Below are 15,726 nucleotides of genomic sequence, written 5' to 3'. Positions count from 1 at the left end.
ACAGGGACAGAGCATCCTCCCACCTCCAGCACAAACAAAAATCTATTCTGGGCTGTGACCTGCAAGAAACCGCAGCCCGAAGCAGTGTTTGGTGAGAAAAAAAACCCACATGCGGCAATTACGGCAACGCAGGGAGCGACCTGCCCCGGGGGACGCTGGCACATCCCGGGGAAGCCGCCGGCGGAGCGGGCTCACGGCCTCGCGTCCCCCTCCGGCATGGACCCTGCGGTGCCCAAGGCCACCCTGAAGGTGCTGGGGCTGTGCGCGGCACTGCTGGTGCTGGTGGCGGCGGTGACGGTCTCGGTGGCGGTGATGGTATGGCGCTCGGAGGCGGTGGAGAAGCTGCGGGGCTGCCAGGAACGGGCGGTCAACGAGAGCCGGGAGCTGGGGAATCGCGTGGCCGAGCTGGAGCGGGAGCGAGCCCGGCTGCAGCGGGCGGCAGCGGCGGGCGCGCGGGCGGAGGACGCTCTGCACCGGGAGCTCGCCCAAGCCCGCGGCGATGGCAAGAAGCTCAATGCCAGCCTGGTGTCCTGCCGGGAGCGGGCGGTAGGTGCTGGTGGGGATGGGGGGTGGGAGGGTCCTCGGTCGCCTGGCTGCACGTGTGGGGAGAGCGATGCTGGGATGGAGAGGGGGGGTCTGGGGGGACCTCAGTAGCCAAGACCGAGGGAGGATTTCGACCAGGCTCGTGGAAAGCCCCAGCACCGATGGGAAGGGTGCTGCGGGCGAGCAACCCCTGGAGAGCAGAGGCTGGCTGCAAAGAGCAGCTGGGAAGGGGCAGAGGCAACCCTGGGATGGGGGGACCGGCAGCACCCCAGGGGTGCACGGCCCCCTTCCTGCACGGGACATCCCGAGAGGGGACCCCCAGCCGCTCCCGGTCCCTCGGCACAGCCCCGGTGCCTCCGTCTCCCTGCCCGGGTGCCCGTGCGCGGCCGGGGGCAGCTATTCTTAGCCGTGCCCAAGCTGCTCCGCACACGTGTAATTACCCCGTCCCAAGGCAGCAGCGGAGGCCGCAGCCGGTGCAGACCTGCCGCTCCTCTCCTCCCAGGTATTTTTAGCTGTGGCCCGGGCTGGGAAAGAGCCTGGCCCCAGTGCCGTGGCCACAGCCTGGAGGAAGAGCCAGGTCCCGCCGCCCCTCCGGGCTCATCCGGCCAAACAATGGCCCGGAGAGGCTGGAAAAGTGCTCCGGCTTCCCGGGGCTGGCGCCGGGAGTGGGGCTGGGCTGTGCAGCCTCTCGGGGACCTGGCTGGGGGGGAGCCCCGGCCCCTCCCAGGCACCCGAGGTACCATCCACGGGGAGCTTGAGCAGCCCGGGGCTCCCCGGACATCCCTGGCGCACAGCATCCTCACCAGGATGAGCAGTCCCTCCAGGGAAGAGGGATTTTCCCCAAATCCGTGTTCCCACCCCTTCGAGAAACCTGACGGGGGGGGAACCTAAGGCCACCAGGAACACAGGGACAGCCTGGGGACACAGGGTGAGGAGGGACAGCGGATGAAGAGGTGGGAGGACACTGCCCACCCCTGTCCCCACGCCGCTGTGTCCCCTCTCCCCAGGCCACGCTGGAGGCCAACGCCACGGTGCTGCAGGACAAGGTGCTGGTGCTGCGGCGCGAGCGGGCTGAGCTGGCCCGCGGCAAGGCGGCTCTGCAAGGTGAGGTCTGCCTGGACACCGCATCCTGCTGTCCATCCCCCGGCAGCAGCAGCGTGGGGTGCCGGTCCCCCTGCCCCGGGGGGGGTCCCCCAGCTACACGCCCTTTGGGGGCAACGCCTGGCACGGCGGGCTCGGGTTTGGGGTGCCGGGGTTTGGAGCGCACGGGTGACCCCGCTGTTCCCTTCGTCCCACAGAGGAGCTGGCCCGGGGCGAGGTGCAGGCGCTGGGGCTGCGGCGGCGGCTGGAGGAGGCGGCGGAGCAGCGGCGAGCGCTGCGGGCACACGGGGAGCGGTGCGAGGCCAGGCAGAGAGAGCTCGAGGCCACCCTGTAAGGTCCTTGTCCCCCGCCATGGGCTGGGCATCCCAGAGCATCCACCCCCCCCAGCCCCACACCCAGCTTGGATCTCAACCCTCCAGCCCCCCCCCAACCTTGCCCTGTCCCTCCCTCCCCCCTGGGGACCCTCCGTCCTCCCCTCCCGGGGACGGGGAGACCCCCTCACGCAGCCCCGCTCTCCCTGCAGGAGGGACTACGCAGCCGAGGTGGACGCGCTGCGGCGGCGGGCGAGGGTCCGAGCGACTGGGCGCAGGTGCCCCCCGTCCCGGTACTTTCTGTGGGTGCTCCCTGCCTGCATGGCTGGGGGGGCGGGGGGCACACAGCTCGGGGAGGGGGCTTCAGCGGCGCAGCCAGCCTGGGTGCTCACGGGCACGCTTGCCAACACGTGCCGTCGTCGCCGGTGTCCCCAAGGGAGCAGGACCCGGGGGCCGTGCGGGGACTCACTCCCTGCCCTCCCCTCTTTTGCAGGAAGGGCTGAAGCCCCGCAGCCCCCCAACCCCCTCCCTGCCGGGGGCTGGGGGCCGGGTCCCCCCCTCTCCTGAGCCCACTGTTCCCAGTCCCACAGTGTCCCTTAGCACTGGGGCCCAGCAGCGGCTCAGCCCCGGCTGGGTCTGACTGGAGCCAGCGCATCGGGGTGGACAATGCTGGTGGTCACCGCGTGCCTTCATCCCGCCGCGTGCCTTCATCCCGCCGTGCGTCCTCATCCCGCCGCCTCTCGTGACGCTGCCATGTGTCCCGATGCCGCCGCTGCAGCAGGACGGCAGGACCGGAGGGGTCGATCGTCCAGCTTTTGGGCAGAGTTTTAGCCCGACCAGGGATGGTTTCCCCACCGACTGCTTGGAGCTGCTCTTTAATCAGCTCCGGGGTTTAACGCCACGTTCTCAGCGCGCCCCAGGTGGCTGGGCAATAAAGGTGGCTCTGCTCACCGGGACGTCTCCCCGTGCCACCAGTCCCCCTGTGTGCCCCCCGAGCCCAGCCATCCCCCCCAGCCCTGCTCAGGCATCACACACCCCCCAGAGCTTCAACCTGCGCTGCCCAGCAGCTGCCAGGGCAGCACCCGGCTCTGCCAGGGACCCCGCAGGCACCCCGGGGGGGGCCCCAGCCAGGGACGGGGGGACGAGGCGGGGAGGGGGACGGGGACCAGCAGCTGCTGCTGTTTTGCAGTTGCTTCCCAGCATCTGTGATCCGCTTTGAAGAAGGTTTCCAGGAAAGTTGCGGATTTTCCTGCTGCCACTGCCACGGTATCCTGTGCAGAGGGCAGGCAGAGCGTGCTCAGGCATCCGGCCTCCTCCTGCCTGCACTGCCCCGGAGGGATCACCCCCCGTGCCCCCCGCTGTCGTCGTCCCCCCCCCCCCCGGCTCGAGGGGTGGGGAAGGTGCTGGCAGGCAGCTTTCCAGGTGAAAGTGCCTCTGCGAGGCGGCCCCCGGTCGTGTCGGGGCTCCCCGGGCCGCAGAGTCTGTGCGCGGAGAGGACCAGCCCCGTTCCCACACCCCAAGCCCGGTGGTCCCAAAGTTCACACACACACACCCACACCCACACACACACCCCCCAGCAGCTTGGGACAGGGAGGGGGGACAGGGCAGAGACATTCCCATGGCCCCGCCACAGCGCAGTGCCATCCCTCAGCATGGGAAGGATTAATTAGAGCCGGGAAGCTAATTGGAAAATGGGATAGAGGTAGGGTCTGCAGTGCTGCAGGGGGTGGACGCCCCGTTGGGATCCCCGGTGACCCCGGGAGGCTGCGGGGAGCCCTTGGGGGGGGCTGCCAGAGGGAGCATCCGACCAGTGAAGCCACCGGCACACCGGGGTCCCGGGGTCAGGGGTCCGGCAGAGCTGGGGGGAGCTGGGGGGGTGACTCACCGTTATTTCCAGCTCAGGAAGGAAACGGCAGTAGCTGAGAATGGATTCAGGACCGACACCATCCCAGCCATCCCAGACACTTCCCGGTCCCCAGGGACCGCGGCGCAGCCAGAAGGCAGGAAACGGCGAGCGACTCGGGGTCAGCGCCCGGCGCGGCCCCACACCTCGGGCCCCCCCCAGCCAGACCCCCCCTTCCCTGGCTGGGCATCCTGCAGAGCTGGGGGGGTGGGGGGGTTGGTGGTCCTGAGCACAGCCGGCCCCTCCACCACAGCCCAGGGCTCCAGCGGGATGGGGACGGGGTGGCGATGGCCGTGGCCGGGATCCGAACAGGGTTCGGCTCAGCGCAGCCCCGGGGACGCGGGCCCTGCAGCCCAGACGCCCTGTCTGTGGTCGCCGGCGCTGGGGGTCGGACAGGCAGCATCCCCGCACCCTTCGGTCCCTGCCACGGCGCTGCCCGCACCCAACGGGGCCCCTTCTCCCTGCACTGAGGACCCCCCTCCACATCCCCAGCCTGTCCCCCAGCCAGCCCTCGCCCCCCCAGGCTCCCCCTCTCAGCCCAGCACGGGGCCCAGGGGACCCCAGACTTGGATGGGGACAGTGGAGACGGCTGCAAACCCGCAGCTCCCTCCGTCCGTGCCCGGCTGGGCTGAGCCGCTGTGGCAGCGCTGCTGGCACAGTGACCGTCCTCGCACGGGGCCGGGGCCGCCCGTGCTCCACGTGCTCGGCCGGGGCTTCCTCGGCGGCCTGGGGACCCAGCGGTGCTGCACCTGGGCACGGAGAGGTCCGGATTTGCCCCTTGCTCCCCCCTCGCCCCAGCTGCTCTCTGCCCAGCAGAGATGTCCCCAGCGGGGGGACAGGGACCAGGACCGGCTCCCCGTGCCCCGCACAGGATGGTGGCTCTGCGGGGTGACGGCAGCTGCAGGTTCCCACCGGTGGCTCCATCCCGCAGCCCCACATCACCCTCCCCAGCCCGCTGGCACCCTACCTGCAAGCCAGAGCCTGGCCGCATCCTTCCCCTGCCTGTGAGCTGCCTGCAAGGCGCAGGAGAGCGGACGTGGAGCATCAGTCCCCGCACGCCACCGACCTGGTGAGCAGCAGGGTCTGGCAGTGGCTCCCATGCCGCTGTCCCACCACGAGGACACGGCGCCAGGACCAACCCGGGGTGCCCAGTGCGGGCAGCGGGATCCTCCTCCATCGCCCCACCAGCGAGCGCCAGCCCACCCTGCCCGTCCCCGGGGACTCATTCCTCGGGCATCCCCGGCGCCCACCGTGCCGGGGGCTATTTCGGGGTGAGAGCCGGTCCCAGGAAAGCACCGGGCCCTGGCACAGGGGCGGGGGGAGCGGGGTCCCAGGCTTCGCCCCCGTCTGTTAGCAACTGGAAACAATAGTCCTCCTGCAAACAGAAGCTGCGTCGTGATAACCCGGCGGGTCTGAGGCATCCGGAGAGGCAGGAAGGAGCCCAGCAGAAGGAAATATTAAATAGAGCAATATAAACACGGCGGCGGGAGCGAGCTCCGCCCTGGCGCGGCCCCGTTGAAAGGGGTTGCCGCGGGGTGGGGTGCGCAGAGTATCGGCGGGATGGAGAAGAGCAGCTACGCCATGGCCAAGTTTGGTCTGGAAGCCAAGGAGGCGATACCCAAGCGGGACTGCGGTTTTTACGTGAAGTATATCTTCCTCTTCACCTCCCTCATCCAGTTCCTCATCATCCTGGGGCTGGTGCTGTTCATGGTGTACGGCAACGCGCAGGCGGGCACCGACACGCACCTCCGGCTGCTGGAGGAGCAGCTGCAGGATCGTTACAACAAGATCATCACCCTCAGCGGGAGGAACATGAACCTCACGCGCACCCTCAACGCCACCCTCAAGGAGAAGCAAGGGCTGCAGGTCCTCGCCCAGAAGGTGCAACGGGACCTGGATAAGTGCAACAGCACCCAGGCCCCCAACCCCATCCCCAAGGTGAGCCCCACCACCACCACCACCACCACCACCCCCCCCGCCGCCTCCCCGGGTGCTGCTGCAAGGAGCCGGGACCTCGCTTCACCCCCGCGAGCTTCGGCGGGGATGGACAAGAGGGTGCGGGGGGGCAGAGCCCACTGGTGATGCCAACGTGCCCCCCCACGGCCCCCGGGGGGGGGGGGGGGGCCCTCTCCTCCCAGCCCTGGCAGCCCCCGGCTGAGGGGGTTCCAATCTCACAGCCTGCCCCCAGCCCCTGGCACCCTCACCACCACCCGGGGGGGGGGGGGGCGAGGCAGTGCCGGGGGGGTCCTTGCAGGACGCTCTGATCCCCCTCTTCTTCCTCCCTCCCTCCCTCCACCTCAGCTGCAGGAGATGATGAAGATCATCTTCTACCAGAAGACGAAGCTGGACGAGTGCCACATGACCATCAGCCTCATCAACGCCAGCTGCAGCGGTAAGGGACCCCCCCCAGCTGCCCCCCACCCTGGGCACCCCCCTCCCAGCCCCCGGGGACCCCCAGCACCCCTCGGGGGACCCAGCACAGCCTGTGCTGGGGGTCTGCCCCATCCCCGGGCCAGGCAGGGGTGTCACCCCGAGATGCAGGGTGGGAACTGGGGGACTGGGGGGGGGAAAACCACGCACCCCAACTCTGCATTGTACCCCCCGGCCCCATGCAGCCGAGAAGGCGCTGCTGCGGAGCAAGCTGGACCAGACAGCCCTGGCCAAGAAGGAGCTGGAGGACAACTGCCACAAATCGGGCACCATGCTGACCAAAGCCACCCAGGAGCAGGAGAGCTGCCAGCAGGACCTGCTCACCACCAAGACGGTCTGCGAGTCCACCAAAACCAACCTGGAGCTGCTGAAGCACGAGTGCGGTACCTTGAGGTCCGACATGAGCTACTCCTTCCAGCGCATCAAGGACATGCTGAGCCCGTACAGCTGCAGCACCGTCCACGAGCAGCTCAACCGGTTGACGCAGCGGACGGAGGGGCTTTTCCTCTGGCAGCAGGATCGGGAGACCAAGTACGTGGGGAAAAGCGTCTGCGACATGAACGTGCTCCAGTGTCGCATCAACTGCTCCAGGGAGAAGCAGGACCTGGAGAAGCGGCTGCAGGACATCGAGAAACAGGTCAAGAGCGGCCAGGAGGAGAAGAAGAAGCTGTTGGCGGAGAAGGAGCAGCTTGGCAAGGAGTTGGAGGAGAAGAGCAAAGCCGCTGCGCAGGCTGGGTACTTCAAGGACCAGCTCAACATCTGCATGGGCACCAAGGTGAGGGAGCTGCTGGGGCGGGGGCACGGCCCCGGGCATCCTCCGTGGCTGTGCCGGGAGCACACAAGGCTGAGCACGTCCATCTTTTGCATGTGCAACGTTGCACGTGCATCTTTCTTTTGCACACACACTTCTGCAAAACCACCTTCGCACGCGCATTTCCTTTTGCACACGCGCTTCTGCCCACGCACCTTTTGCAAACGCGCTTCTGCACGCATGCTTCTGCACGGCCGCGGGCGCACCCCGGGCAGGGACGAGCCGCCGCAGCACCCTCAGGCCCCCTTCGCCCAGGGGTGCCGTGTCACGCGGGGCAGCAGCGCCAGTGCTGACCTCCACCACCCGCTCCCCTCCGCAGATGGACACCTTCTTCGACATCACAGGCTCGCGGGTGCTGGCGAGCGGCGGGCGGCCGGGACCCTTCGCCAGCACGGGCTCCTACGCGGATGCTCTGAGGAACCAGGGCATCTTCGGGAATATGGGTGAGTCCTGGGGGGGGGGGGGCTTGCTTTGGGAACACCCCCCCACACCCTGTCACGGTGGGGGCCACCATCCCAGCCGGCACCCAGCCCGGCTCACGCCTCGCTGCTCCGTCCCACCAGGCAAAATCAACACGGAGGAGATCCAGCGCTCGGTGCAGAAGATCATGGAGCAGTACACGTCCACCCTGAAGAACCCCAGGTGAGGGGGGCTGGGGCGGGAGCCTGCTGGGCTGGGACCGGGGGCGGGGAGGGGGGGCAGAAGAGGCCAGGGGCGAGCGGTGCTGGGTGCGGGGGCCTGATCCTGCTCTCTCCACAGCGGCTAGCGGCCAAGCGGCGCACGGAAAACAGCGGCGAGGGGCTCAAGGACAAGCCCAGGAGGTGCTTCTCGCGGCACGGATGGCAAACCCCAACGGCAGCGAGTGGCCGGCACCTCCTCGGGAGGGGGCCACCAGCGCGGTGGGGGCCAGAGCCACCCTCCCCTGTCCCCTTCCCCGAGCCCCGTCCCCTGTCCCCTCCCGCATGCTTGCCTTCCCCCAGCGTGTACCCGACCGCCTGGAGACGGGGCGGTTGGCAGCTGTAAATACAGGCGGCCCTGAGCACCAACACAGCTCGCTGCACGTGTGCCTGGATGGCTGGGGGTGTGGGGGGGGGCACAGAGGTCACGGACGGGATGGGGAGCGGGAACAGCACGTCCTGGCTTCATGTGTCCCTTTGGGGAGGGGGGGGGGGCTGCAATCGCCCCCCCACCAGGAAACCCAGCCCCGACCACGCAGGGTAAACCCCGGCCCTCGGCTTTCCCCGCTCACTAGTGGGAAGCGTGCGAGGCCGAGCGAGCGGGAAGCCCTTGGCCACCGAGCCCCGGCAGCTCCGTCCTGCCCCCGAGCCCCATCCTGCCCCCGAGCCCCCTCGGCACGCCGGGGCGTGGGGCCGGGGCGCAGCGGCAGGCACAGGACACGCCGAACGCGGTGATTAATCGCTGGCTGCCGCTCGTTGATTTACGGCCACGCTTCCCGCTCCTTCCTGTTGAAACAGCCTTTCCTGCCTGCCGGGCTGCCTGCACGCCATCCCCAGCCAGCGCCGCGCCAGCAGCACGCAGAGTTCCCAGCGCGTCCCCATCCCCAGGTCCCATTTGGGTCGCCCAAGTCCATTTGGGTCCCCCCAGCCGCATCCCTCCCGGGATACAGGCAGCCACGTGCCCCCCCCCCCACCGCCGCCTGAGGATGGGGATGGGGACGGGGATGTGCTGGGTGCCCCTGTCCCTGCCCAGCCCCAGGGTGGGATCGGGGGGACGGAGGGGCTCCTCCACCGCCCCCGCACAGCCCAGCTGGGGAGCCGGGGGGACCCGCTCGCTGCCAGAGGGTTTCCTGGAGCTCCGCTATAAAGAGTCTCGGAGCACCAGGCGCTTCCGGAGCCTGGGAACCCCGGTCGGGGGGGTGGGAGAGCAGGGGAGCCCCGGGGAGCCCCCTCTTTGGGGCTGCAGAGCCCAAAGGTGCCAGGTGGGTGCAAGAGCCGGGGGGGATCCCGTGGCTCTCCAGGCTGGGGCTGTGCCCCGGGGGTCCCCAAGACCCCCCACGCTGTGTCCCTGGGACTGGGGTTTGCACTCAGGGCACCAGGCTGGGCCCCGCGGGGATGCTGAGCCCCGCATCGCCCGCGCCATGGCGCAGAGGGGGCTGCCCCAGGGGGGGAAACCCCGGGGTGGCTTTTCCCTTCCAGCCGCTCCAGCTCCGTGTTTGTCCTCCCGGCCAGGAAACGGGGCCTCTCCGGTGGGTTTTTCCATGCCCGGGGCTCGGGACACGCTCCCGCCGGCCAGGAAAACACCGCAGCCCAGCACGGGGATGCTGAGCCCCGCAGCACCGGGGAGGGGGAAGGACACCAGAGCCACCGAAGGCACCACGGTTTAATACCGGCACGGAGCCAGGAGCTCCCCTGCCCACAGTCCTCGACGCCGGTGGCACCGCTGTACGGCTCTGATAACGAGCGAACGCCACAAACACCCGTCCGGCCACAGGCAGGGACGGGCCGATACCGAGGGAGGGTCGCGCAGGGACAGGATCTGCAGAGGCAGGATAGCAACTCGTGAGCCCGCTCGTTCCCGAACTGCACAAACCCAAACCGTCCGGCTCCTGCGTGCGCGTGCCCGTGAAACACCATCGCTGGGGCGATCCCGAGGCGGGGGGGACACGGGACAGTGAGACCCCCCAAGACCTCCCCAACCCACCGACTCATTTCCGAACGTTGCTGAGCACATACTGCGCCTGCTCAGGGATGACCGACCCCCGCCTATGGGGGGGGGCACATTGGGTGATAAAAAGGGGAAACACGAGTTTTTGGTGCGCGCCCGCCACCCGAGGACTACAACTACGAGCAGAGAACGTCGCTGGATCCAAGGGTGGTGACATCTTTCTTCCTTTTCTCTCTTTTTCTCCTCCTCTCTGCCACTCTCTCTGTTCCTAACTTCACTTTCGGCACGTTGGGGTAATACCGTCACAAGTTTTGCTAAGCCGTTACCTTCCGTAGTTCCACTAAGTTTTAAGCACCGTTATAACTTTTGCCAAGCCTCCAGCTTTTGTAGTTCCGCTGACTTTTAAGCAAATTCGTGATTTGTTTGAACCTCTGGAGTAATTCTCGTTACTCCCGATTACCGCACAGAGAATTATAAAGTTAACCTCGCTCGCCAAGTGGGACGGGACAACCGCAGCCGGGAGACTCTCCCTGCCGCGCCCCTCACTTGCCAACGCAGAAGTCCCTGAAGATGATGTCGAGGACGTCCTCGGCGCCCACGTGGCCGGTGATCCGACCCAGGTGCCGCCGTGCCAACCGCAGCCGCTCGGCCGCCAGCCCCAGGTCCCGCCGGCGCTCCCGGTCGTAGCGTGCCAGCGCCGCCACGCAGTCACCGAGGTGGAGGCTGTGCCGGCTCTGCGTCAGGCTGGGCGAACCTGCCAGGGGGTCCCCACACCTGGGGAAAGGGGGGGGGTGTGTGGAGAAAGCAGTCTGGAGCACACACACCCCCCCCCCGCACACCAAGCTGGGACGGGGTGACCGGTGTCCGTCCCCCGCCGCTGTGCCCCCCCCCACTCACAGCTGCGCCAGCTGCCGCGCCAGCAGCGCCAGGAGGTGGTCGAGCCCCTCGCCCGTCCGGCAGGAGAGAAGGGTGGCGGGGGGCAGGGGGTCCCCCTGGGCGCAGGCATCGCGCAGGGTCCCCCCGCCCCCCTGCAGCAGGTCAGCCTTGTTGAGCACCAGGATGCAGGGCGGGGCAGCGGGGGGCAGCAGGGACCCCAGGGCAGCCCCCAGCGCGGCCGGCTCGGCGGGCACCGCCGCGGCATCCAGCACGGCCAGCACCAGGTCCGCTTGCCGCAGCCTGGCGGGGGGAGACGGCAGGATAGGACAAGGGGCCACATCCTGCCACCTCCCAGCTCTTCCAGCCCCCGTGGTGGGGCGTACCCCCAGCCCGGCCCCCCCCAGCCTCACCGGTCCCGCGCACGGCTGACCCCCTCCTGCTCGACGGGGTCGGTGGCATCGCGGAGCCCAGCCGTGTCGCTCAGCACCAGGGGGTAACCGCCGATGTTCAGGGCCACCTCCACCACGTCCCGCGTCGTCCCCGCCACCGGTGACACGATGGCTGCCGGACGCTGGCCTGGGGGGGCGGGGGGGTGACACGACACAGGGGATGATGCCAGGGACGCCCCTGTGCTCGTGGCTTCGGGGACGATGGCTGCCGTCCCTGGGGAGGGGGAACCTCATCTGGGCTGCAAGCAGCCCCCCCATCCCCGCACCCCACTCACACAGCAGGTTGAGCAGGCTGCTCTTGCCCACGTTGGGGGGGCCAGCGATGACAGCGCGGACCCCCCCACGGAGCAGCTCCCCACGGCGCCCATCCTGCAGGTGGGAACCGATCTCCTGCTCCAACGCCCGCACGGTGGCATCCACTGTGGGGAGAACGCAGGGGCATGGGAGGGGGGGCAGCAGGGATGGGGTGTCCCAGCCCCCCCCCCGCCACCCTGCCAGCCCTCACCTTGGGACAAGACCTCTTCCTCCACGTTGTCATCCTCGCTGAAGTCGATGTAGGCTTCAAGGTGGGCGAGAGCCTAGGGGCCAGGGGGTGGGGGTGTCAGCAGGGACAGCCCACCCGCGCGTCCCCGAGCCACCACGCACTGGCGGAGGAACGCAGGCGGCCGGACCCGAACCTGCGCCCCGACACCCCTAACCTGGGTGAGGGTCTCGCTCCAGCGCTGGTAGAGCCGGCCCAGCTCGCCCTCCATCTGCCGCAGCGCCTGCCGCCGCTGGGCCTCCGTCTCCGCCCGGATCAGGTCCCCCAGCCCCTCGGCCGCTGTCAGGTCCAGCTTCCCGCGGCGGAAAGCTCGGCGCGTGAACTCCCCAGGCTCGGCAGGACGCAGCCCGGGCAGCCCCCCTGCCAGCCCCGGGGTGAGGTCCCTCCCCGAGCTGGGGGCACCCTCCGGCAGCACCCCAGGGGGCAAGACCCGAAGGGAGGGGGGCAGGAGGGATGGGGGGAGCCTCACCCAGCGCCCGCAGCACCCCGCTCACCACCGCCGGCCCGCCGTGCAGGTGCAGCTCGGCGCAGTCCTCCCCGGTGAAGCTCTGGGGACCTGCAGAGCCGGGGCACGGTTTGGACGGGCACTGGCCGAGCCCACCGCCGCGAGCTCCCCTGGCTCAGCCGGATCCGGCACACCCCATCCCTTCCCCTCCCGTGGCAGCGTGCACAGCTCCGACCCCCGGGGGCTTTTGGGGGGGCTTAGGAGAGACCCCCCACTAGGAGCTGTGCTGCAGCCGTATAGGATCGGTGCAAAGGGGCCAGCGTTGAGCCAGCACCGTGCCCGCTGGCATCCACGCTCAGCCGGCTTCGCGGTGCCAGCGAAGCCGAGGGGGGCTCAGCGCTGCCTGTGCCAGGCACCGAGACCCGATGCCGACCCCACCTGGGAACCAGACGACGAGGCCGCGGTCCAGGGGCTCGGCAGTGGTGGGGTCGCGGATGCGCCGCAGGGCCAGGACGCGGGGCGGGGGCAGCTCGGGGCGCCCGGTGAGGCTCTGCAGGGCCCCGCGGCTGCCCGGCCCGCTGGTGCGGATGACGGCCACCCCGCACCGCCCGTGTCCCGAGGAGACGGCGAAGATGGTGTCCCCCCACGCCGCGGAGCACAGGCGCTGCGCCCACCTGCGATGGGGCAGGCAGCCCGGAGAGGGGGTGTGCAGGGGTGCGGGGGGGGTCCCCTATCCACACCCTCCCCCCATATGGGGCATACAGGGTTTAGGGATGCGCGACCCCCCATTCACCCCCCGGGACCCCTCCCCATGCACCCCACAGATCCAAGGGGGCTCCCACCGGGCCCCGGGGTGCAGACCCCTCCCTAAGCCCCCCCAGGAGCCAGGGGTGCGCCCTTCTTTCTGCACTCCCCCACCCCGGCAGCGTGCAGGGGGGCACCCCTCTCCCCCCGCAGCCCCCCCCATCCCGGAGGTGCAGCCCTCGCCGTGCACACCCCCTCCCCACGCCCACCCCTCCGCTTTGGGGTGCATCCCTACCTCGCACACCCCCAAAGGCTCCAGGGTGCACCTCCCTTTCCCTGTGCACCCCCCCACCTTCAGACGCTCCCCCCCTCCCCATGCACCACCGCTACACCAGGGTACCTCCACCCCCAAGCGCACCCGCTCCCCTGCACCCCCTCCCCAGGGTCCCCCCTACCCCAGGGTGCCCCCACCCCGGGGGAACCCCCACCCCGAGGTGCCCCCACCTGGGTCCCGCCGCGCTCAGCGCCCGCCGCAGCGCCATGACTCCCCGGCGCACGCCTCCCGCCTGCCCGCACCTCGCGGCGCCCTCAGCTCAGGCACCTCTCCCCGCCCACCCGCGCGCGTCGATTGGCCAACACGCCGACGAGGGGCGGGCTTCATGCCAGGATCTCATTTCTGATTGGTCAGCAGCCCAGGCATGACGCCGCGCCGCCTGAGGCTGTGCAGGAGTCGATTGCTTCCGCCCGGCGCGGGGCACGGCGCTGCCCGGGGGTCCCTGCCCGTCCCCGCGGGGGTCCCTGCCCGTCACAGCCCCCCCCCCGGCTCCCTGCCCGTCCCCGCCGGGTAGACAGGACTGCCGAGCTGCAGCCCCCCCCCCCCCACCCCGATCCCCCGAGGCACTGCACGCCCGCTCGCCCCCCGGGTTCTGCCCCCGCGGGGTGCAGGGTGTGGGGTGCAGCGGGGTCCCCCCGGGGGTCCCCCAAGTATTGCGGCGCAGCTCTGCGGGTGCGGGACCGGGCGGCACCCAGACACCCGCGACCCCTGGCTGCACCCTAAAAATAACCCCCAGCACTACAGGACCCCACGGGGGGGGTCCCCATGTCCGGAGCATGGGGGGGGCAGCACCCTTGTCCCTCCATGACAGAGCCCACCCCTACCCGGTCCCTCTGCACCCACTGATGTCCCCGTCCCTCGGGGGTGGGGGTTCCCTTGGCCCCCACCCTGACACAGGCTGTCCAGCAGTGCTTGGGCTTTTCAGGGACCCCTGCTCACGCTGGGGGGGTCCCGGCGTTGGACACCCCCACATCCCGAGACAGCTGAGCCCCGGCTCTGCACCCAGCCAAGACGGAGCTGCTCTTCCCCCAGGGAACCCCCACCACGTCCCAGGGGTCTCACCCCCCCAGCGGGGGCTGGGGCTGACCTCCGGGCTGGGGGGTGGGGGTTCCCACAAGCCGCCCCCACTGTGTGCGCCGGGAGGGGCCCGCAGCCGCCCGCGGCCCCGCCGCTCCGTGAACCATAGAAATTTTCCCCAAGCAGCATCACGGCGCGGTACCCACTCCCCGTCCCGCTCCCCGTCCCGCTCCCCGACCCTGCCTGGGGCTGGGGGACCCCGTCCCCCTCCCCAACCCATCCCCTCCTGCCCAGGGCCCAAGGCTTGAGGGGGGGGGCACGACCAGATGGTGCACAGAGATTGGGGTGCAGGCAGGCAGGACAGTGTGGTCCCCCCTGCTCTGGGGGTCTCCCCCTTCATGGTCCCCAAATTCTCAGCTCACTTTGCAGCGGTTTTGGGTCGGCTGGGGCCTGGGGAGGGCTGTGGGCCGCTGCGGTGGCGGGGGGGGGACAGGGGGGACAGCCATGCAGACAAAGGCGCTGGAGCAGGGAGGAGCGAGCAGCAGCATGGCCGGGATGCTGGCCAGGATGCTGGCAGGGATGCAGGCAGGGATGCAGGCAGGGATGCTGGAATCCCCGGGATGCTGGAGACCCGTCGATGTCACCTCCTGTGCTAAACCCCCGCAGACACCCCCAAACCCCCCGCGCACCCCCCGCCATGCTCTGTGGCCAGGGCCGAGGGATGGGAACCCAGAGCAGACACAGCAGAACGTCAGCTCTGGGGCTGGGGGGGTGGGGGTCTCCCCGGGGGCTTCAGGGTCACCCAGCACGCAGCCCTGCACCCCCCTGCAATGGCCCGGGGCAGACCCCAGGTGACCCGGCCAGCCCGGACCCCTCCCCGCCCTGGGGTGCAGAAGCCTCTCTTTGTGCCCCCCCTCACCTCCCAGCTCCGAGTGGCTCAGGCCCCCCGCCCCCCCATCCCCGGCATCAGGACACACGGGGGGTCCCAGGAGGATCTAGCGGGGGTTTGGGCTCTGCCAGACCCCCTGGGCGGGGCGGGGGCGGGGGGGGGCCCCCATGCCTGGCCAAGATGGGGCCGGTGGCCAGGCCTGGCCCGGGAGATGTGCCAGCCTGTCCCCCCCCTCCAGCTGCCGGGACAGAGATGCCAGAGGAGGGGACGGCTCCTTGTGGCACCGTTCAGCAGCGCTGGCATCCGGCCCCTGCCCCAAAATAGCCGCCGGGTGCGCGGAGCTGGGGGGGGCGAGCGGGACTTGGCACAGGGGTGCCCCCCACCCCGACGCCTGTGCTGCCGGGGGGGGGCTCACGGGGTGCTCTGGCCGGGCTGTGCTGGGCTCCAGGACCCTCCGGCCCTGGGGGGGGGGGTAGGTGGGGGTCCCCCCGAGGGAGCGGGGCTGAGCTATGGGGTGGGGGGCAGGGGAGGGCTCCCGAAAGGTCAGGGAAGCAGCGTGCGGCCCCGGTCGGGTTACCGGGCTGCCCCCCCCCCCCCGCCCCGGGCGCCCCAGGGAACAGCCTGACCCGCGGGGCTGGGCGCCGTGCCGTGCCGTGCCGTGCCGGGGGGGTCCGGGGGGGCACGGAGAGCCGAGGGGGATGGGGGGT

General features: G+C 70.2%; 3 protein-coding genes across 4 annotated transcripts; 2 read left to right on the top strand and 1 right to left on the bottom strand.

The window, feature by feature from the left end:
- Positions 1 to 216: 216 nt before the first annotated feature.
- CCDC194 (coiled-coil domain containing 194) lies at positions 217 to 2,458 on the top strand. The gene is made up of 5 exons (XM_054805959.1): positions 217 to 546; positions 1,551 to 1,647; positions 1,842 to 1,974; positions 2,168 to 2,233; positions 2,449 to 2,458. Exons 1-5 carry the CDS (start codon positions 217 to 219, stop codon positions 2,456 to 2,458), a joined length of 636 nt encoding a protein of 211 aa, XP_054661934.1.
- A 2,911-nt stretch (positions 2,459 to 5,369) lies between these two features.
- PLVAP (plasmalemma vesicle associated protein) lies at positions 5,370 to 8,145 on the top strand. The gene is made up of 6 exons (XM_054805751.1): positions 5,370 to 5,796; positions 6,160 to 6,250; positions 6,474 to 7,063; positions 7,419 to 7,542; positions 7,663 to 7,741; positions 7,859 to 8,145. Exons 1-6 carry the CDS (start codon positions 5,419 to 5,421, stop codon positions 7,863 to 7,865), a joined length of 1,269 nt encoding a protein of 422 aa, XP_054661726.1. The 5' UTR covers positions 5,370 to 5,418; the 3' UTR covers positions 7,866 to 8,145.
- Positions 8,146 to 10,114: 1,969 nt separating this feature from the next.
- GTPBP3 (GTP binding protein 3, mitochondrial) lies at positions 10,115 to 13,387 on the bottom strand. 2 transcript variants are annotated; one of them, XM_054805749.1, is made up of 9 exons: positions 13,284 to 13,387; positions 12,474 to 12,709; positions 12,060 to 12,146; positions 11,748 to 11,950; positions 11,555 to 11,627; positions 11,325 to 11,468; positions 11,011 to 11,176; positions 10,622 to 10,900; positions 10,115 to 10,498 (listed from the first exon to the last, which is right to left on the bottom strand). In XM_054805749.1, exons 1-9 carry the CDS (start codon positions 13,319 to 13,321, stop codon positions 10,267 to 10,269), a joined length of 1,458 nt encoding a protein of 485 aa, XP_054661724.1. In that variant the 5' UTR covers positions 13,322 to 13,387; the 3' UTR covers positions 10,115 to 10,266. The 2 variants fall into 2 exon arrangements, with proteins under 2 accessions (XP_054661724.1, XP_054661725.1); XM_054805750.1 differs by having other exon boundaries at positions 10,115 to 10,447.
- Between the last annotated feature and the right edge of the window lie 2,339 nt (positions 13,388 to 15,726).

Source organism: Grus americana, chromosome 28 (assembly GCF_028858705.1).
Source record: "Grus americana isolate bGruAme1 chromosome 28, bGruAme1.mat, whole genome shotgun sequence".
NCBI classification, from domain to species: Eukaryota; Metazoa; Chordata; class Aves; order Gruiformes; family Gruidae; genus Grus; species Grus americana.
Note: the sequence above shows the minus strand (reverse complement) of the source record. Positions and strands in the feature narration are given on the sequence as shown.